Raw genomic sequence first — 23,225 nt, 5'->3', positions numbered from 1 at the left:
AAATTTATTTTCGAATTTTGTTGCTAATCTAAGTTTATTGTCCCAATGTGTTGCTATGTTAAGTTTATTCTCAAATGTTTATGCTAATCAAAGGTTATTTTCCAGTTGTGTTGCTGCAGTAAATTTATTTTAAAATTTTGTTTCTAATCTAAGTTTATTGACCTATTGTGTTGCTACATTATGTTTATTGTCCCCTACCGGTTTCACCGGAGGGGACTAATGGTGTGCGCTCTGTCAGTCTGTCTGTCCGTCACACTTTTCTGGATCCTGCGATAACTTTACAAGTTCTTCATATTTTTTCATGAAGCTTAAAACATGGATAGATGGCAATATGGACATTATGCATGTCATTTCATTTTGTTCCTACGTCAAAAATTCTGGTTGCTATGGCAACAAATAGACTAGAAATACTGCTGAAATGGTGGTTTTCTGGATCCTGCGATAACTTTAAAAGTTCTTCATATTTTTTCATGAAACTTGAAATATGGATAGATGGCAATATGGACAGTATGCATGTTATTTCATTTCGTTCCTGCGTCAAAAATTCTGGTTGCTATGGCAACAAATATTTATTTGTTTAATCTGACATTGGTGGATTTTCTGACAATGGTGGAGCTGGTAGGGAACATATATTGCTTAGCAATAGTCTTGTTCTCAAAGTCTATTTTTCCCATTGTGTTGCTACAGTAAATTTATTTTCATTTTTTTTTAATAATCTAAGTTTATTTTCCAATTGTATTGCTTAAGCAAGGCTTATTCTGCCTTCTGCAAAATTAGCCACTGGCTACAAATTAAACAACTTGGCTAAAGAAAATTTTATTTGGCAACAATTTTTCTTCATAAATGCCCAAAAAGAGCCAAATTCAGAAGAATTTTGCCAAAATGAGGCAAATTTGGCTACAGAAAATTTGTAGCCTAGGGCAAGCACTGTACAGTTAGTTAACTTTCAAATATTGTTGCTAATCTAATATTCCCCTGGTATGTTCCCGTGCAGTGAGATGCTGGAGAGACTTTGCAGCTGTTTGTACGACGTGTTCCGGCCCCTGATCATCCACATAAACCACCTGGAGACCCTGTCAGAGTTGTGTAGCATCCTCACCATAGAGATGATAGCAGAACATGTGCAGAACAACCGTATGTGTTGCATGGGATAATGGGTCTTTTAACATGTGTAGCATCCTCTTTATAGAGATGATATAGGAACATTTGCACAACAACTATATGTGTTGCAAGGGATAATGGGTCTTATGACAAATGTTTAGCATCCTCACCATAGAGATGATAGCAGAACATGTGCACAACAACCGTATGTGTTGCATGGGATAATGGGTCTTATGACATATGTTTAGCATCCTCACCATAGAGATGATAGCAGAACATGTGCACAACAACTGTATGTGTTGCATGGGATAATGGGTTTTATGACATATGTGTAGCATCCTCACCATAGAGATGATAGCAGAACATGTGCACAACAACCGTATGTGTTGCACAGGAAAATGGGTCTTATGACATATGTGTAGCATTCTCCTTATAGAGATGATATAGGAACATTTGCACAACAACTGTATGTGTTGCACAGGAAAATGGGTCTTATGATATATGTGTAGCATCCTCACCATATAGATGATAGAGGAACATGTGTACAACAACCGTATGTGTTGCACAGGAAAATGGGTCTTATGACATATGTGTAGCTTTCTCCTTATAGAGATGATATAGAAACATGTGCACAACAACTGTATGTGTTGCACAGGAAAAAGGTTCTTATGACATATGTAGCATCCTCCTTATAGAGATGATATAGGAATATGTGCACAACAACCATATGTGTTGCATGGGAAAATGGGTCTTATAACATATGTGTATCATCCTCCTTATAGAGATGATAGAGGAATATGTCCACAACAACCGTACCTGTTGCATGGGATAATGGGTCTTATGACATATGTTTAGCATCCTCACCATAGAGATGATAGCAGAACATGTGCACAACAACTATATGTGTTGCATGGGATAATGGGTCTTACATATGTGAAGCTTTCTCCTTACAGAGATGATATAGGAATATGTGCACAATAACTGTATGTGTTGCACAGGAAAATGGGTCTTATGACATGTGTAGCATCCTCGCCATAGAAATGATAGAGGAATATGTCCACAACAACTGAATGTGTTGCATGGGAAAATGGGTTTTATGACATATGTGGCCAGCCTAGCCCCACTCAAGCCTGCCCATCCAAGCAGTTTGGTCGTCTGGTGCTACCCTGTCCCCCTAAGAGACCATGAAACCTTGTGTGAGTTTTTTGTGGACAGTGACCTGTCATATTGACTCTCTACTTTTTTACATCAAATCCTACCCATGTATGCAAGACTGGCCACACCTAGTGGGTAAAATAGTGTATATAGACATATAACAAAATAAGATACAAAAATTAGAAAACATTCTCGAAACCACTAGGACCAAAGCTTTAATATTTGTATGTAACATCATATTGTTGTTTTACAAACTTTGTTAAAAAAATGCCCCTGTGGTAAACTGACCCTTCTCCTTAGGTTCAATTTTTCATTCTTATGATTTGCAACATTTTACTGCAGCTCAAGAGTTGCGGGCCTTTGAGCACGTGATCCGTCAGCTGTTGATGGACGTGCAAGAGCGCCTCGTGTATCGCACGTACATCTACATCCGCAGTGACATACTGCAGTACGCGGCGGCTCAGGGAGACCTTGCATATCCAGAGAAACTCGAGATGATGGAGGTAACGTGCCTGTATCGCCTATCTGGGAAGGATATTATTTGCTTGTCTGGAAGTTTGAATGTGCCTTACCTCTGATTTTGAGAGTTTTGACAACATTATGCTGCATCAGCACCAGCCAAGGCTTTCTTTTGGGCTTCTCTTTGGACAAACAGGGCTTAATGCATTCGCGTAAAGCATCATCCCAGATTAGCCTGTGCAGTCTGTGCAGGCTAATCAGGGACGACACTTTCCGCCTTGACTGGATTTTTATGTACAAAAGACTTCCTTTAAAGTAAAAATTCCTTAAAAGCCAGGGCCCTCGTTTGGCCATTTTTGGGGCCGAAATTAGACCCCATTCCCCCCTTAAAATAGTATACTTGTTTCCCCTATTTCAGCTAAAAAATGTCCCCCTCTAAAAAATATCATTAATGCTATTAACCTTTGATTAAATGTATATTTATGTAAATTACATTAAAATATAGCAATTTTAAGTGTTGAATGGTTGGTGAAAAGATCTTCTAAAATTTACCTTTTCGCCCAAAACGACGCGAAAGTTCCCCCTCTAAGGGCGTACTTCACAGGCTAATCTGGGACGGCACTTTACACACATTCATAAAGTTCCGTTTTTTTCATAGCGAGGCTCCTTTGATAAATCTGAATTAAACTAACCAATCCTCATTCTCTGTTCCCACAGAGCATAGCAGAGAGCATTAAGAAGTCCCAGAGTAGGGGAGGCCACTCTCGGACCCCATCCAACGCGTCAAGTACCAGCGCAGAGGTCGCGCGCCTTACAGGGGCCGAGGGGGAGGGGGAGACAACCCCGCTGGATGTCGTGCCCCTTCAGGAGGACCCTAGCAATGGGTGGCAGGACGTGACTGCAGGGGCAGGTAATAGGGACTTTAGTTGCACTCCTGTTACCTCCGATCGCAGGTTGAAACAGTTTGGGAAGGGTTAAAGGGAGTTAAGAGACCCTCTTGCAAGGTTACTATAGACTTTAGTGGCTCTCCTATTACCCCCTTTGGATGTGACATTAAGGGAAGGTAATATTGGATTTAATATCGGAAGTGGCCCTGCTATTATCTCCATTGGCATGATGTGACATCAGGGGCAGGTAATCAAGTACTTTAGAGGCCCTCCTGTTGTCTCCCTTGGCAGGATGGGACTGTAAGTGAAAGTAATATTGGATTTAAGTGGCACTCCTATTATCCCCTGTGCAAGGTGTGACTTAAGGGGCAGGTAATTAAGGACTGAAGGGGCCCTCCAGTTATCTTTCTTGGATGGTTTTGTCAGCAGGGGCAGGGGAGGGGGGTATTATGGACTTACATGATGTTCCTATTATATCCCTTATCAGGATTAGACAATAGGGGCAGATAACTATGGACTTTAGAGGTCCTCTTGTTTTCTCCCTTAGCAGGCTGCGACAGTAGGGGCAGGTAATTATGGACTTTTGAGGCCCTCTCGTTTTATCCCTTAGCCGGTTGAGACAGTAGGGGCAGGTAATTATGGACTTTTGATGCCCTCTCATTTTGTCCCTTAGCCGGTTGAGACAATAGGGGCAGGTAATTATGGACATTAGAGGACCTCTTGTTTTCTCCCTTAGCAGGTTAAGACAGTAGGGGCAGTTAATTATGGACTTTAGGGGCCCTCTTGTTTTCTCCCTTATCAGGACTAGACCATAGGTGCAGGTAACTACAGACTTTAGAGGCCCTGTCGTTTCTACCTGATCAGGTTGAAACAGTAAGAGCATGTAATTACAGACTTTAGAGGACCTCTTGTTTTATCCCTTAGCAGGTTCATACTGTTGGGGCCAGTAATAAAGGACTTAAGAGGCACTCTAATTTTCTCCCTTAGCAGTTTGAGAAAGTAAGGGCAGGTAATTACGGACTTTACTGGCCCTCTTGTTTTCTCCCTTATCAGGTTAAGACAGTAGGGGCAGGTAATTACGGACTTAAGAGGCCCTCTCGTTTTCTCCCTTTTCAGGTTGAGACAGAAGGGGTAGGTAATAACGGACTTTAGAGGAGCCCTTGTTTTCTCCCTTATCAGGTTGAGACAGTAGGGGCAGGTTATTATGGACTTTAAGGGCCCTCTTGTTTTCTCCCTTATCAGGTTGAGACAATAGGGGCAGGTAATAACGGACTTTACAGGCCCTCTTGTTTTCCCCCTTATCAGGTTGAGACAGTAGGGGCAGGTAATTACAGACTCTAGAGGACCCCTTGTTTTCTACCTTGTCAGGTTGAGACTTTAGGGGCAGGTAATTACGGACTTTAAGGGCCCTCTTGTTTTTTACCTTATCAGGTTGAGACAGTAGGGGCAGGTAATTACGGACTTTAGAGGACCTGTTATTTTATCCCTTAGCAGGTTGAGACAGTAGGGGCCAGTAATAACGGACTTTACAGGCCCTCTAATTTTCTGTCTTAGCAGTTTTAGACAGTAAGGGCAGGTAATTACTGACTTTAGGGGACCTCTTAGTTTTGTCCCTTGTCAGGTTTAGACAGTAGGGGTAGGTTATAATGGACTTTAGGGGCCCTCCTATCATCTCCGTTGGCAGGATGTGACACTAGGGGCAGTTAATTGGGGCTGAAGTTGCACTCCAAGTATCTCCCTTGCAGATTGAGATAAAAGGGACTGGTAACAAGGGACATGTGTTGCCCTCTCATTGTCTCCCTTGGCAGAATGTGACAGTAGGGATAGTGTATAATGGACTTAAGTGGCCCTTCTGATATCTCCGATGACAGGTGGAGATAACAGGTGAATGTAATAAGTTACTTAAGCACATGTGTGTATCACAGCAAAACTGTATAGTAGTGTTGTTTGTTCTATGTGTAACTGCAAAATATTATGTTTGTTTCATTAAATATTTTGGTTGTGCTCTGTGAAAAGGAGGTTTAATGCATGTGCATAAATTGTCATCCCAGATTTGCTTGCGCAGTCTGCAGAGGCTAATCTGGAATGACACTTTCCACTTCATGATATTTTTCATTTAAAAATACGAAGCAGCTAACAAGAACATTTGAATATTAATTTTAGAAATACAGTAGAATTGCAATAACTCAAGCAGGTGATTTCTCAAACACTGGCGATTACTTGAGCATTGAAGGAAGTCCCTAACATTTTCCTTTAATTACTATATAAAAATACTCAGGAAAATTCATTTACAAAGATTTATTCCACAAAATGCTGAACTTTTATATGTTTTCCCCTTTCCACCACACTACCAAAATAATTGAGCCACGCTTTTGGGAAAAAGAGGTTTAATACATATGCGTAAAGTGACTCCCAGATAAGCATGTGAAGTCCGCAAAGGTAAATCAGGGACAACATATCCACCTTCATGAAAATCAGGGACAACATATCCACCTTCATGAAAATCAGGGACAACATATCCACCTTCATGAAAATCAGGGACAACATATCCTATTCATGAAAATCAGGGACATGTCCATCTTCATGAAAATCAGGGACAACATATCCACCTTCATGAAAATCAGGGACAACATATCCACCTTCATGAAAATCAGGGACAACATATCCACCTTCATGAAAATCAGGGACAACATGTCCACCTTCATGAAAATCAGGGACAACATATCCACCTTCATGAAAATCAGGGACAACATATCCACCTTCATGAAAATCAGGAACAACATGTCCACCTTCATGAAAATCAGGGACAACATATCCACCTTCCTGAAAATCAGGGACAACATGTCCACCTTCATGAAAATCAGGGACAACATATCCACCTTCATGAAAATCAGGGACAACATGTCCATCTTCATGAAAAACAAGGACAACATGTCCACCTTCATGAAAATCAGGGACAACATATCCACCTTCATGAAAATCAGGGACAACATATCCACCTTCATGAAAATCAGGGACAACATATCCACCTTCGTGAAAATCAGTGACAACATATCCACCTTCATGAAAATCTGGGACAACATATCCACCTTCATGAAAATCAGGGACAACATATCCACCTTCATGAAAATCAAGGACAACATATCCACCTTCATGAAAATCAAGGACAACATATCCACCTTCATGAAAATCAGTGACAACATATCCACCTTCATGAAAATCAGGGACAACATATCCACCTTCATGAAAATCAGGGACAACATATCCACCTTCATGAAAATCTGGGACAACATATCCACCTTCATGAAAATCAGGGACAACATATCCACCTTCATGAAAATCAGGGACAACATATCCACCTTCATGAAAATCAGGGACAACATATCCACCTTCATGAAGATCAGGGACAACATATCCACCTTCATGAAAATCAGGGACAACATATCAACCTTCATGAAAATCAGGGACAACATATCCACCTTCATGAAAATCAGGGACAACATGTCCACCTTCATGAAAAACAAGGACAACATGTCCACCTTCATGAAAATCAGGGACAACATATCCACCTTCATGAAAATCAGGGACAACATATCCACCTTCATGAAAATCAGGGACAACATGTCCACCTTCATGAAAAACAAGGACAACATATCCACCTTCATGAAAATCAGGGACAACATGTCCACCTTCATGAAAAACAAGGACAACATATCAACCTTCATGAAAATCAGGGACAACATGTCCATCTTCATGAAAATCATGGACAACATATCCACCTTCATGAAAATCAGGGACAACATGTCCACCTTCATGAAAAACAAGGACAACATATCCACCTTCATGAAAATCAGGGACAACATGTCCACCTTCATGAAAAACAAGGACAACATATCAACCTTCATGAAAATCAGGGACAACATATCCACCTTCATGAAAATCATGGACAACATATCCACCTTCATGAAAATCAGGGACAACATGTCCACCTTCATGAAAATCAGGGACAACATATCCACCTTCATGAAAATCAGGGACAACATATCCACCTTCATGAAAATCAGGGACAACATGTCCACCTTCATGAAAAACAAGGACAACATATCCACCTTCATGAAAATCAGGGACAACATGTCCACCTTCATGAAAAACAAGGACAACATATCAACCTTCATGAAAATCAGGGACAACATATCCACCTTCATGAAAATCAGGGACAACATATCCACCTTCATGAAAATCAGGGACAACATGTACACCTTCATGAAAAACAAGGACAACATATCCACCTTCATGAAAATCAGGGACAACATGTCCACCTTCATGAAAAACAAGGACAACATATCAACCTTCATGAAAATCAGGGACAACATATCCACCTTCATGAAAATCAGGGACAACATATCCACCTTCATGAAAATCAGGGACAACATATCCACCTTCGTGAAAATCAGTGACAACATGTCCACCTTCATGAAAATCAGGGACAACATATCAACCTTCATGAAAATCAGGGACAACATATCCACCTTCATGAAAATCAGGGACAACATGTCCACCTTCATGAATTTGTTGTTGTAAAGGAAGTCTCTTCTTAACCCTTTGCATGCTGGGTAATTTGTCGTCTGCTAAAATGTCATCTGCTGAATTTCTAAAATTAGCATTTTCTTAGATTTTTTTCAATAATACTTTCCAAATATCAAACAGTTTGGATCCTGATGAGACGCCACGTTCTGTGGCGTCTCATCTGGATCCAAACTGTTAAGGCCTTCAAAATTCGGTTCCAGCACTGAACGAGTTATGGCAAATCTAGTCTAAGCGTAAAGTTTCATCCCTGATTAGTCTGTGCAGACTGCAAATGCATTAAGCCCTGTTTTTCTAGAGCTCAGATTAAACTATACAAAAAATTGTTGTTTTAATCCTCACTTGTGTATCTCGCTGCAGGCACTAACCTGACAACCTCTATGCCGATGTCTCCAGCAGACCTGCATGGGATGTGGTACCCGACTGTGAGACGTACCCTGGTGACGCTATCCAAGCTCTACAGATGTATTGACGTAAGGAACGCTTGTTGTATTGATGTCATTTAAATAAGTAATCCATTCTGAGCTCCATAAATGTATTGATGTTAGTAAATGAGTTGCATAGACATGAAAAGTGAAACTAGTGTGCGTAAATAGTCATCCCAGATTAGCCTGTGTAGTCTGCACAGGCTAATCAAGGGACAACGCTTTCAGCTTCAATGGTATTTTTCGTTTAAAGGAAGCCTGTTTTTAGAAAAAATTCAGTTTATGCCGAAATTGTTGTCCCTGATAAACCTGTGTTTTCTGGGGCGGTATTCCAGAAACATCTTAAGTCATTTCTTAAAAAATTTCACTTAAGTTAAAAATTACAATGTTTTGTATTTCTTTACTACATAAGGAAACACATGTGTTTTTGGTATTCCTCAAATAACATTGGCATAATTATGTTATTTACATGTATATCTTGATGCCAATCTATTGCAAAATGAAATGAAACACTTAAGAAAATTTCCCAATTTAAAGATAAGAATAAAATTTAACTTAAGATGCTTCTGGAATACGACCCCTGGAACAATACTTTTCATGTTTATAGTAAGCCCTACTGTTTAATGTATTGGAGTAAGTAATATATTTATTGACATGGGTTAACCTTGTTATCCTTTCCTAGTTCTATAAATGTCTTATATAAATGTATTAACATGAGTACTTGGTCAGAAATGTTTTGATATAAGTTAATTCAATACAACTTAAAAATAGTCCAAGATCTCAGAGCATATTGACGTGATGTGAGTATTATTTGGAAAGTGCAAACTGTCCTTGAGTGGCATTAAGACTAAGGAAGCTCATGTTCGAAGTTTTTAAGCAAAAGTTGCTTAACATATACTGGCTTTACACAAGGCATAATATTTGCCAATTTATTAAGCAAGCAATTTAAAACTCCAGTCATTATACTCAAAATCTGCTCAAAAACAGTTTAACCTATTTATTTGAAATGTCTGCCTCTCCGATGTGAATGTTACGCTGAAGCTGTATAGTGCTACATTTACCTTTACCAAAGCATCGGACATCACCCTCTTAAAAAATATTTCCTCCAAGAGTTGCTCCCCTTTCACTATTAAAGTTCAATATTTTTGAATTGACATAAATTACTTAAAAAAAACACTTTCCTTCATTCTTCTCAAGGGTCGTCGACCAGGTTTGCCAGTTAGTACACCATATGAGCTGCGCTGTGGAAAAATGGGGCTGAATGCATGTGCATGAAGTGTTTTCCCATATTAGCCTGCGCAGTCTGCACAGGCTTATCTGGGAAACACTTTCCACTTTTATTGTATTTTTGGTCTAAAGGAAGTATCTTAGAAGAAATCCAGTTTAGGCAGAAAGTGTTGCCCCAGATTAGCCTGTGTGGCCTGCACAGGCTAATATTGGGCGACACTTAACGCACATTCTTTAGTCCTTTGTTCCCTGAACTAGGCTCATTCCTATTGTTCCTGTTAGGAGACCACATTTTGTTTATTGCAGAAGGCGACTTTTCATTCCTCTGGTAGGCTGGCATATAGCAGTTGAACTGTCCATCCATCAGTCCGTCCGTCAGTCCGTCCGTCCATCTGAAAACTTTAACATTGGCCATAATTTTTGCAATATTGAAAATAGCAACTTAATATATGGCATGCATGTGTATCTCATGGAGCTGCACATTTTGAGTGATGAAAGGTCAAGTTCATCCTTCAAGGTCAAAGGCCAAAAATACAAATTCAAGGGAAGTAACAAGCTTTAAAGGGAGATAATTTCTATTTATCATTTGGCAGGTACAGATCATTTTTACAAGCAAAGTTATATTTTTTAAAGGGATATAATAAAAAACAAAGATGTTTAAATCAAAGTAGCGCAGTAGGGGGCATTGTGTTTCTGACAAATAATATCTTGTTGTCTCTAGAATGAGACTGCATTTTGTTTGTTTAGTTGCAGACCATATTTTATTTATTGCAAACGACAACATTTTTTTTCTAGTGGGAGACCTCATTTTGTTTCTAGTGGTAGACCTTATTTTGTTTCTTGCAGAAGACGACATTCCAGGGCCTGTCCCAGGAAGCCCTACAGATGTGCATACAGTCCCTGCTGAACGCCAAGGAGGGGATCACCAAACGCAAGGCAAGCATTGATCTCGTACATGTCTAGGCTTACTCAACTATCACAACTGATAATGACTTAAAAATGCAGCTTTGTGGGGTTGTTATGCCCCCGGATCGAATGATCGGTGGTATATTGTTTTTGGCCTGTCTGTCTGTCATTAATAATTTTCAACAAACTAATTTTAAATTGTAATTTTATCCATCAACCATTTCTCTTTCAGCGTGACATTTTATTTCTCTTTAATTGGTCAGCCATTTTAATGTTGTCATAAACATCTGCATGTGAATGTATTTTTCATTGCTCATTTCCATTTAAGCCTCGTTCTGAGGAACTGGGCTTAACTCTTTCAGTGCGGGAACCGAATTTTAAAGGCCTTTGCAAACAGTTTGGATACAGATGAGACGCCACAGAATGTGACGTCTCATCAGGATCCAAACTGTTTGCTATCTGATAGTATTCTTTGACAAAAAATCGAAGAAAATGCTAATTTAAGAAATTCAGCAGACAACATTTTAGCAGACGACAAATTTCCCAGCATGCAAAGGGTTAATGCATGTTGGAAAGGTGTCTGTACAGATAAGCCTGTGAAGTCTGCACTGGCTAATCGTAAATGACACTTTCCAATTTTATGGAATTTGTTGTGTAAAATAATTATCTTATAAACTTAAATCCAGTTCATGCAAAAAGTTTTGTCCCTGATTAGCCTGTGCAGTCACGGACTGCACAGGCTAATCTGGGACGACACCTTCCCCACATGAATTAAGCATTCTCAGAACATTGCCCATTTTATCAGTCGGCCATTTTAATTCATCAGACTCAGCTGGATGGTCAGCTGTTCATGATCAAGCATCTACTGATTCTGAGGGAGCAGATTGCGCCATTCCAGGCCGACTTCTCAATCCGTGAAACAAGTCTGGATTTCAGCAAGTTCAAAGGTGAACCAGTCTACTTATTTTATTAGCTTCCTGTGTTGATATAAGAGAGTATTCTTTTGCTTTTTGCACTCTGAAAAATCCTTATTTTTCATGTGACATAAGTTTCCTTTTGATATTGTTGGTTGAAGAATTCAGGAATTTAACAAGAACGCATCGGAAAATGACCATTGCAAATCCCTCTTTTTTTTCAAAATCAGATATCCCTGAAGTTACATTTCAAATTTTATTTAGGGGAACCACTAACTTTCATGCCGATGAATATTAATGATTTTACAAAATTGAAGTGCTACAGATATTCTCAATCTCAGTCTAAAGTTTGAGCTAAATATATTGGCCATTGATAATGTTTTTGACAAATATTTATCAGTAAATGCTAATAACATAATTTCAACCAATGAAAATGCTTGAAAGTAAATATTCTAACAAATGAAAATGTGTGTAACAGTTGAGTTTGAATTTCCCTTGGTTATGAATGTGCGATTGAGATTGAGCATTGCGCCTAAGTATTCAGACCCTGATATGAGCTGCGTCTTGCAAAAATGGGTCTTATGCCAAATGAAGCCAGCTTAGCTCCAGACCAGTCTGTGCAATCGTATCCATCCTGTCCGCCTTAAAGTCTCGCAAGGTTTTATAGTCTCATGAGCTTTGATGGCAGCCCCTGACCAGACTGCCCAACTGCCCAGGCTGGTCTAGCGCTATGCTGGGCAGTAATGTGCCGTTGGCTTTTGTCTCCATGCTGGTTTAGTTAAATTCACAAGACTGGATGTTTATTTAAAAGGGACTATCTTTGAAGGAAAAATGTCATAAAAGCGGAAAGTGTTGTCCCTGATTAGCCTGTGTGGCACATGTATTATGCCCAGTTTTCTCAGAACATGACTCATACCATAATTTAGTAGGGTCGTTGTCATGAAATGTTTTTAGTGGATTTCTATTGAAATCAATGGTATTTACATATTCATCTGCTTATGGGAAAACATATTGTGATGTAATTTTTATTTTCTTTACTATATACATTTGAAGGGAGTTACGTTGACCATTTATCTTAACTTTGTAAATTCCTTGATATATGATGGCATATATTCTTTTTTTGCACAAATGGTTCTTATGCCATATGTGCCCATCATAGCTCCAGCCCAGCCTGCGCATGCGTAAAGTCTGGTCCGGAACTTCTTTGTCTGGTGGCTGCATATAACATAAGACCCATTTTTGCATGATGTGACTCATATGTAACTTGTACTTTTACCTACTGTTATATTATGTGGGTTGTAATTGTTTGCTTTTTAGAACTAAAGTTTCACAATTTAGTTGGTACGTTCTTTTTACATGAATTACAATACAAGTGTTAAAATGAATGTAAATGGAAATAATAAAAAAAGGTTATATTTCTTCATTGACAAAAATATTATTTGGCATTTAATATCTAAGTATAGAATGATAAGTATTTGTCCAGGTACATGAACATTTATAAATCTTTTTCATTCTGTTTAATATAATCAACATATGTATTTTTGAATTTATATAAATTAGAAAAAAATGCATTTAAGGTTGTTGTTTTTTAATAGTCAATGACATAAAGAATGATTCATTCCTTTTCATATGCAAATTCAAAGTTTTTACATTACGTTCATTTTAACACTTGCCTATTGTAAATACTGGTACTCATTCAGCTTCCAAATTAAGAACTTATTTAAATAACCTATTAAACAAAATCATTTAATCATTTTAATTAATTGTAAGCAATTTTAAATCTGCTTTAAGTTTGTATGGATCTAGTTAATCTATTACTTATGCCTTTAAGTAGTCATTTTCCCATTCAACATTAATTTATATCTGGAAAATATGACTTTCATTCTCATTGAAGTACAATCTGCATTTAGACATTTTCTTAATGAGCATCTTCTGTCATTGATTGCCGTTGAATAGAAACTTAATGATTACCACTCTTCGGTGTTGTTGTAACCTTACATAATCCTTTCACCCTAGACTGTCCCAGGGGCTATTTTCCACTAATATTATGTTTGTGTTATTATTTTGGTGTTGTAATAATCAGTGATGTGATAATTTGCGTTATATTGTCTTGCATGGGGAACACTTTAAGAAATGTTGACACCATTGTTGTCTAATCTGAGAACTGGCATTGGGCTGTTAGAGAATGTACTCCATTTAATCTATAAGTTATAATATAGTTACTTTTACATGATTTTATGGTGTGGGTTTTAACCCTTAACCACTTAGATACGTATATGTACGCATTTGTAGTCCCTTAAAAAGTTATATTTAATTAAAGACCTTTCTTACTAGATTCAAGTTTTAAAGGCTTCATTTCCAACCCTAAGATACTGATGAGCAGCAAACAGCATAAAATCTGAACAGACTGTGAGTTTATCACAGGCTGTTCTGGTTTTATGCTGTTGCACATAGCCATTGTCACTTTGTTTTTGAGTGGGAAAGGGTTAAAAGGACTTATAAATAGATTCTTATTTCATAGTTATATAAAAAAAAGGCTTTGAAATCTTGCTTTAATGGAACAAAAATGGCATTTTATAAAGTCGGTTTATACCAATATTATAATGTAAAACTATGTTTAAGAGGGTATTTTAAAGCTTTTTTGCACTTGTAATATTGAATATTAAAAGTATGTGCCATTGCTTAAAAAAAACTCTACAATTAACACATTATTTTACTTGAACCTTCTTTAACTTCAAAAAGTCTTCCTAGAAAACATTTTTTCCTTATCCATGATAAATGAGGTTTCAAAATGAGATTTCCTGCCTTAAGTTGTTCATGAGTTGACTATGACAGTGCTGGTTGTCCAGAAAAAGTAATATATATTTCATAGTTTCTGAAGAAAAACTATAATGTATAACACATTATTTTTTAATGAAAATAACAAAAAATATTTGTCCTTAGAAAATATTTTATTTTGTTTTGTACACTTTAAAATGGTATAATATCATTAGACTCTTGAAAACTTCAGCTAACAATATCTCTTTCTAATAAAAAAAACAACAATTGCAGCACTTATTTTATACTTTTAAGAATATCACAAATATGTGTGTATCCACGCTTGACCCATAATGCAGAACTTGAGTTATCCAGCAAGTATATTTTATTTAATGTTTGCAGATGCTGCCTACGGTCTTGTGAACAGACGGTCACAGATTTTCTCGTTCAGTTCCAATAACGCCCTTCTTCAGTTTATAGTAGAGGTAATAGTTCAGTTTCAATAACACCCTGCTTCAGTTCATAGCAGAGGTAATAGTTCAGTTCCAATAATGCCCTGCTTCAGTTCATAGCAGAGGTAATAGTTCAGTTTCAATAACACCCTGCTTCAGTTCATAGCAGAGGTAATAGTTCAGTTCCAATAATGCCCTGCTTCAGTTCATAGCAGAGGTAATAGTACAGTTCCAATAACGCCCTGCTTCAGTTCATAGCAGAGGTAATACACACTTTTTGGTTCCAATAACACCCTGTTTCAGTTCATAGCAGAGGTAATACACACTTTCTGGTTCAAATAACATCCTGCTTCAGTTCATAGCAGAGGTAATACACACTTTCCGGGTTTCCTGTTTGGGCTACGTACGGCTGGAATGGAAAATTAGCAGTGTCCCAGTAGCAAATAGCCTCATGAAATATGTGGTCGGACCCTAGATTATATAAAAAATCTCATTAAAGTCCTTTAACAAGAAGTGAGCCTCGATCTGGTAAAACAGGGAGCAATCCATGTGAGTTAAGTATCGTCCCAGATAAGTCTGTGCATTTCTGCTTAAACTGAATTTTTGCTAAGAGAAGTCTTCCATGATAAGAATTTTTTTTTTAATGCAGAAAGTGTGGTTATTGATAAGCCTGTGCATACTGTTTAGGCTAGTCTGGGACGACACTTAACGCACATTCAATCAGCCCCGTTTTTCAAGTATGAGGCTCAAATTTATTATGATTGGTCAACCATGAACCAAAAGTAAGTTTCTTTTGCTGCTATGGTTTCAAATACTATAGTACTGTCATATTCAAAATATGCATAACAAAACATCTTTACTGTATGTTAGTTATTTAAAAATGAAGTTCTGATAAAAAAATATCATGCGATCAGCCCTAATAGTTACACCCGCAAGAAATAACAATCATTTATTTAATTAACACTTTACCACTAAGGTACGCATTTTGATGAATTTTAGTCCCTTAGAAGGTTTCATTTAATTAAATTCCTTTCTTACTAAATTCAAGTTTTAAAGTCTTCATTTCCAACCCTTAGATACTGATGAGCAGCAAACAGCATAAAACCGGAAGAGACTGCGAGTAACTCGCAGGCTGTTCTGTTTTTTTGCTAGTTGCAAATGCCATTTTCACTTCGCCTCTTATGGGCTAAAGGGTTTAAAAAAACTGTTATTGTCGCAAAATCATAGAAAGAATTCTCCGCCAATCCTGATTCAGGGCACGCCGCAAGTGCAGGAGAACTTTGTCGACTCGAAACGAGATGTGGACAGTCAACTGAAGAAGACATGTGAAGAGTTCATACACCACGTGTCCGACGCCATGACAGAACCTCTGAAAACCTTTCTCTCTCGGGTGAGTAGAAGTCTGTACGCAGACAAGCAGTGGTTCACAGGGATGCTGTTGTGTACGCTTTTTGTTAGACCCAGTATTTGTTGTCTTTGGTGAATTCTTTTATAGTTGGCGTCGAACCCTGAAAATTTCTGATTGCTGGGAAGACACATACCCACTGGGAGCCCAAAATCTTTAAATATGAATAAGATATCTGAAAAAGTCCAACTTAATTTTCCAATCGAACAGAAAAGTTTCTGCCCATCATTCGTACACAAATCTATGCCTACATTTGAACCTCTAAAAAAAACAGTTCTTCCCAATTCGCTGGTTGTCGGACACTTCCCATACAGAGGGTTGAGTAAGAAACAATAACATATTCTGAAATTTAAATATTGAGCAGAAAACAAAAATTCATACCTGGACCCTGCCTTGTGAAAGATCTTATGACTTGTTTAAGTTATTGACAGAATATTGACGCTTCAAAAAATAAATAAGAATGATTCAAATGTACCCAAAAAAGAAAGGGCATGTGAAATGAAGGGTATGTGATATAAAGAAAACGTGAAATTCACCAAGAAGATTACTTCAATAAATGATCTTATGATATCTTAGATGTTTATTTAATACTTGTATACTAAAAAAAGAAGCCTAACACAAATGATAATTTTGTCATAGACTTTGAATAAGGTAGCTTGTTGTCTTTACTGCCTGTCTTGGGTTCAGTTTGCCTGGATAAATTGATTACATTCTAATATGTGTGATTTTGTCACCCCCACCCCACTTAGCCAATCATATGTTTTGTTCCTGATATATAATAATTTAACCCATTTATGCCTAGCGTCTAGAAAAAGGCCTTAGTAAACAACATAGACCCAGATGAGACGCCACATGATGCGGCGTCTCATCAGGGTCTGCGCTGTTTGTTTAAAGGAATTTCTGTAAGAAATATTCGAAATATAGAAATAGACAACCCTAATTTTGGAAATATATTGATCCAATTAAGCTGGATGGGAGAGTCCACTAGGCATAAATGGGTTAATTAGGAGTATGTCAAGTAAGACAGTACAGAAAGCTGGAGATATTGCTTGATACCATTGTCAATATCTATGGTAATGTTATGTTGAAGGGCATTCGCCTGTGGGCGATAAGGATTTAATTTATGCAAATTCAGCACATTCTAGTCTTTTCATTGTATTTTTCAAATGCATCAAACACATCACTAGATTTTGAAAACAGATATATAAATCATTACATAATTTAAGTAGGTTAAAAAGGTTAAATCACTAATACGACTACAAAAGTGGTATTAAAATGTGCATTCAGCCAGTGAAAGCTTCACAGTATGGCTGCTGGAACTGGGTTGAACTTGTATTTGTTTGTGTGTTTATTTGCCAGATAGATCATCTCATATTGCGGGTTTCTTTTGTTGTGACCCCATGATACACTGTGTAGAGTAACAATTGACATGGGCGGCTACCTGCAGACAATCTGGTAGGGGTGTACTGTTAGAGATGTTCCCTAATTTGGACAGGGTTGGGAGTCAGTCAAACGTGACTTATAGTTTCTTGATGACCGAGATGTACTTAATAATAGATAAATGTGCTTGCAAATGTTGTAGTATTTTTACTAGATCATTAAGATGTAATGTGACAACATAGTTGTAGTCATCAAATACTAATTTATATGCAATTATTTTGTAGTATTTTACTAGATCATTATATTATCATATAAGGTTTAATGTGACCACAAAGTTGTTTAGTATAAAATACTGATGCGCTTGCATATGTTTTAGTATTTTTACTTCATCACTAAGGTATAATTGGACAACAAAGTTGTACTTATGTGCTTGCAAATGTTTCAATATTTTTATTATGTCCCCCACTAAAGTAACATCCGACCACCAAGTTTTAGTTATAAAATACTGATTTGCCTGCAAATTTTATAGTATTTTACAACATCACTAAGTATAATCTAACCGCAAAGTTTCAATATCAAAGATTGATGTGCCTGCAAATGTTGCAGTAATTTACTAGCCAGCCTTTACTCTTTCAGTGCTGGAAGCGAATTTTGAAGGCCTGTGCAAACAGTTTTGATCCAGATGAGACGCCACAGAACCTGATGTGTCATCATGATCCAAACTGTTTGCTATTCTGATTGTATTCTTTGAAAAAAAATCAAAGAAAATGCTAATTTTAAAAATCAGCAGATGACATTTTAGCAGACGACAAATTTCCCAATTCTTACAAGCTTTCGCAGCCAAGCGTGTCATCTGTTATGTGGTGCTCTTGTTTTACATATGTTGATTCATGAGACAAAAGTGGAATTAGGGGGTTTCTTTGCCCTTAACAGCAAAATGATTTCATTAGCCATGTTTGTGTAGTTGATGTATTAATTTCATTATTTTATAATTAAAAAAAGTAATATAATCATCATTCAATGTTTAAATTAGGAAATAACAGAATTGTGTTCAAAAAATTAATACTCATTAATACTTAACATTATTGGATCTTTGTTTGATTCAAACCTGCAATTTTAAAACATTAAACAATGTTGTCCTTAATCCATAGGCTGATGAGTTATAACCTCTTGAACCAAATGCTTTAAAAAGTTTGGGTTTGGGTTTGGGTATGTCACTTCACTGGCTGCTTACCACAGGTTTTACTGTACTATAAAAGCTGCAAAACAAGGCACAGAAAACTTTGAGTGAAGAGATATGACCATGTCACAATTATAATAGATAAGTTAAACTGTGTTTTTTTTTAATGTGTTCAAGTTTTACATGCTTCATTTGCAACTCTTTGATACTGATGAGTAGAAATCAGCATAAAACCTGACCAGCCTGCAGGTACGGGTTTATGTTGGTTAACATATGATGGATGGAGCAGGTAAAGATTGCTGATAAGTATATAATATAATTACCTATGCTCATGTTCTCTCATTTTTGATGTGAGCGAATGTGTGAACAGTATTTTTGATACCCTACTTCTTCATCTTCGGTTCACCCTTTATGGCTCTGATATGTGTTTTAATGTAGTTGTAGTCGCTTATAAAATCAGATTAAATTTATGTTTTTTTTTAATGTGTTCAAGTTTTACATGCTTCATTTGCAACTCTTTGATACTGATGAGTAGAAATCAACATAAAACCTGACCAGCCTGCAGGTACGGGTTTATGTTGGTTGCATATGACCGGGCAAGAGTTGATTTCAACATAAGCTGTTGTGATTTAACGTAAATTATAATGTAAATGATAATAAAGAACACATACACTCGTCCAAACCACATGAGAGGTTAATTGTCGTGTTTTCTTCTAGACCCCTCAATGTCACTCACATCTCTGTACCAGGTTTGACATTGATTCAGGGATATTTGCTTCAACATGTTATGACAATCCAGCTTGAAAAGTTGTAAATTGGTGTCATTGTTTAAGAACTGTATCTGAGATAGGAATGTAAAGTAGATATGACAGTTTTTCACTCAGCCCCTGAATTGTCTTTATGCTTTAGATTTTGTCATGACAGTTTTATAGATGCTCACCTCTGAACAGTGTTACTGCTTTGCTTGTAAATTATGCGCTGCAAACTCGTGTTGTAAATAAATATTTCACAATTCACTCCAAACTGATACAGGATTGAAAAGTCTCCATAGAATTTTTCAAGTGGCTATAGTTTATGGGTGTTACCAAAAATAGCTCATTGTTACTATATATTGACAGGTATTTGTCATTTGGTTTAAAACTGGCATTGTAGATGGTAATGACAGGTATTTACACTTTTATTTGCCCTTCATTCAAAAAGGCTTGTCTGTTATTTGAGGCAGTATATTAAAAAGTAAGTATGTAAATAAATGTACGCTCGGTAAACCGTACAGAGAACATAAAATCATAAAATAACTTGAGATTGAGAAAACTTCTGTTGACATTTAACCTTGTTTTTATAAAAATTGGATCATTTTTTCTTTTTTTTTAATTTAACACACAAAGAAAACATTCATGCAAACTGTTTGCCTAAACTGACTTTCTTCAAAAGAATAATTACAGACATCTGTAGAATAATATTTAATGAATGAAACATGAAATTTAAAATTATAAATATGAAACTGTATTGGCCCTGTAAAATCTTGTACAAATAAAATTGAAAAATACACCGAGTTATACCCTAGCTGTAACAAATTATTTTTCAAAATTGTTATTGGCTCACCTGATAACTGATTGCACTGGTTAGCTAATTTTGTTACCCTATGTCCAGCATTACCAGTAGTTGTTGTGTGTCGTGTGTTGTGCGTCAGCAACTTTAACCCTTTGCATGCTGGGAAATTTGTCGTCTGCTAAAATGTTGTCTTCTGAATTTCTAAAATTAGCATTGACTTCAAAAAAATTTCAAAGAATACTATCAGAAAAGCAAACAGTTTGGATCCTGATGAGACGCCACGTTCTGTGGCGTCTCATCTGGATCCAAACTGTTTGCAAAGGCCTTCAAAATTCGGTTCCAGCACTGAAAGAGTTAAGCTCATTAACCCTAAACCCTTTGCAACTCAGATACGTATTTTGAGGCATTTGTAGTCCCTTACAAAGTAAAATTTAATTAAAGACCTTTCTTACTAGATTCAAGTTTTAAAGGCTTCATTTCCAACCCTTGGATACTGAGAGCAGCAAACAGCATAAAACCTGAACAGACTGTGAGTTTATCACATGCTGTTCTGGTTTTATGCTGTTGCACATAGCCATTTTCTCTTTGCTTCTGAGTTGGAAAGTGTTAAAACTCAAGAGGCCATAATTTTCATCCAATCTTGATGAAATTTGTCAGAATATTTATTTTGACCCTATTTTGGCTTAGTTGGACTCTGGGCCATGTGCATCTCAAAACTAGGTCATTAGGAGACACAATTATGTTAAACTGTTCATCATTGATGTTTTGTAAGTGGGGTTATTGTCGCCAAACAGCACATGCATTAAACAGATGTACAATGAAGGCAGGAAAATGAAGACCAAACTGGACTTTGGGATTAAAATGGGATTATTATACAATAAAATTGAGTGTTTAAAAAAAACTGGGGGGTTTTATAAACAATCGTACACAAACTAACTCGCCATGCGCATCAAATGTATACGTCGTTATAGATGCCAATGAAATTAATAAAGTACTGAAAATTTATAATTATATGATATGGATATGATAAGCAATTATGCATCTTTGAAAAATGTATTGTATCATAAATGTGTACTACGACGTTTATTGAAACGGTCCCCTGGGGTCCAAAGAAATGTTGCATTACTATATAGCATAATCTACAGTGCATATTGTTTGCTGACATAATTTGCAGCAAATAATGTGTATGTACGTTCATCATTATGGGAAAAATCAAATGATATTCTATTTTTATTACATGTTGACAGAAAATTAAAACAAAGTATGCATATATTTAAATATGTGACAAAAAAGATAAAACAAAGTGACAAAAAGATAAAACAAAGTATGCATGTATTTAACATGTGTTCAAGACACTCTTTTGGCTAGTAGACATTGTCTAAATGTTATCTTATTTGAAACATTTACAAATGAAAATTCAGTTTCAAAAGGTTTATGACAAAATTAAACATTCAGCTGGAAATGGTTTACGGCAAAAATAAAGACATAAACTGTTTATGCTGTCAGAATTGTCACACTAGGATATATGGGTTCAACATTGTAATAACAATAAAATGTTTATTATATGTAATATGAAACACTGAGAAAATTATTCATTGGTTATGTATAAAATGGTTTAAAAGACACTTCGTACAAAGACTTGATTCAGTTATCTTAAAGTCTACATTGAAATCTACATTTCTTAAAAGTCAAAATGCCTACATTTTGACTGTATAAGACTGAATGGCCAAGTTAAAATGAATAAAGTAATTACTCTATATTTTAGGACAGTCTAAAATTTAGAACACCCCTGTTTCAAGCTAATTTTTAAGGCTTTTTTCTAAATGACTAAATGTTTGGAAATACAGGTTGTCGTTAATGATTAAGGAATCTAAATTTATTTTACAATGCTATTTTACCATAATTTTTTACCCTTGCGCTTATCTGTTGACACTTTGATCATGCATTCTTACAATTGAATAAAGGTCATAAAACCTGGCAGACGATGCCCTTAGGAAATGGACCATAATATTTCTGTTATTAGGTAAATAACCATGTATACGGCTAATATACAATGATTCCACCTCAGTCAGCACAGGTTGGAGTGAAAAATAAATAAAAGCAATTTATGCTATAAGGTTGGTATTTTACAAACAAGTGCTATTATTTATTGAACCAAACGACTATGCACATTGGATAACCGTATCCAATCGTCAATGCAATATTTTTAGAGTGTTTCTCAATTTTCGAACTTCAGTATTTTTTCTCTTTTGTGACACCTGTATTTTTTGTATCTCAATATTTGGACACAATTTCTCTTTTTTTAATTTTCCAAAACTTTGAGTAATTACAAAAGTCAGTATAGACACATTTTGGAGTCCATAAAATACTTTTATACAAATTTTAAAGCTATTACTTTGGATTTTACTCGGCATTTCAGCCATCTGCCATTATATGAAGATGTATTTGAATACCTTCAATACCCTCAGAGTCATGCACTGCACAAGTAATACAATACACAAACAATTAGCAAAGTACAAAATTACTGCACAAATAATAAATCAATTCTTATAATATGCACTTACTTAAAGTATCCGCTTTCAATCTAAAAAGTTTTATTAGCTCATCTATTTTTTAAGCTATTGTCATCACCTTGGCGTCGGCGTCAGCGTAGACGTCCGGTTAAGTTTTGCGTTTAGGTCCACTTTTCTCATAAAGTATCAATGCTATTGCATTCAAACTTGGTACACTTACTTACTATCATGAGGGAACTGGGCAGGCAAAGTTAGATAACTCTGGCATGCATTTTGACCGAATTATGTGCCCTTTTTATACTTAGAAAATTGAAAATTTTGGTTAAGTT

The 23,225-nt window shown here is 36.5% G+C and overlaps 1 protein-coding gene across 2 annotated transcripts in view; it reads left to right on the top strand.

Annotated features, from left to right (window-relative positions):
* The window catches only part of LOC127834360 (conserved oligomeric Golgi complex subunit 3-like), a 60,232-nt gene that overhangs the window by 19,031 nt on the left and 17,976 nt on the right, over positions 1 to 23,225 (top strand). Inside the window, exons 11-19 of one of the 2 annotated variants that reach the window (XM_052360123.1) lie at positions 995 to 1,134; positions 2,599 to 2,759; positions 3,433 to 3,625; positions 8,547 to 8,659; positions 10,685 to 10,774; positions 11,571 to 11,691; positions 12,976 to 12,999; positions 14,818 to 14,900; positions 16,123 to 16,257. In XM_052360123.1, the coding sequence (XP_052216083.1) occupies positions 995 to 1,134; positions 2,599 to 2,759; positions 3,433 to 3,625; positions 8,547 to 8,659; positions 10,685 to 10,774; positions 11,571 to 11,691; positions 12,976 to 12,999; positions 14,818 to 14,900; positions 16,123 to 16,257 (1,060 nt within the window). The remainder of the gene's footprint in view (positions 1 to 994; positions 1,135 to 2,598; positions 2,760 to 3,432; positions 3,626 to 8,546; positions 8,660 to 10,684; positions 10,775 to 11,570; positions 11,692 to 12,975; positions 13,000 to 14,817; positions 14,901 to 16,122; positions 16,258 to 23,225) is intronic. The other variant, XM_052360124.1, reaches the window with a different exon arrangement.

This window comes from Dreissena polymorpha, chromosome 6 (assembly GCF_020536995.1).
Source record: "Dreissena polymorpha isolate Duluth1 chromosome 6, UMN_Dpol_1.0, whole genome shotgun sequence".
NCBI classification, from domain to species: Eukaryota; Metazoa; Mollusca; class Bivalvia; order Myida; family Dreissenidae; genus Dreissena; species Dreissena polymorpha.
This window is presented reverse-complemented; position numbering and strand designations above follow the sequence as displayed.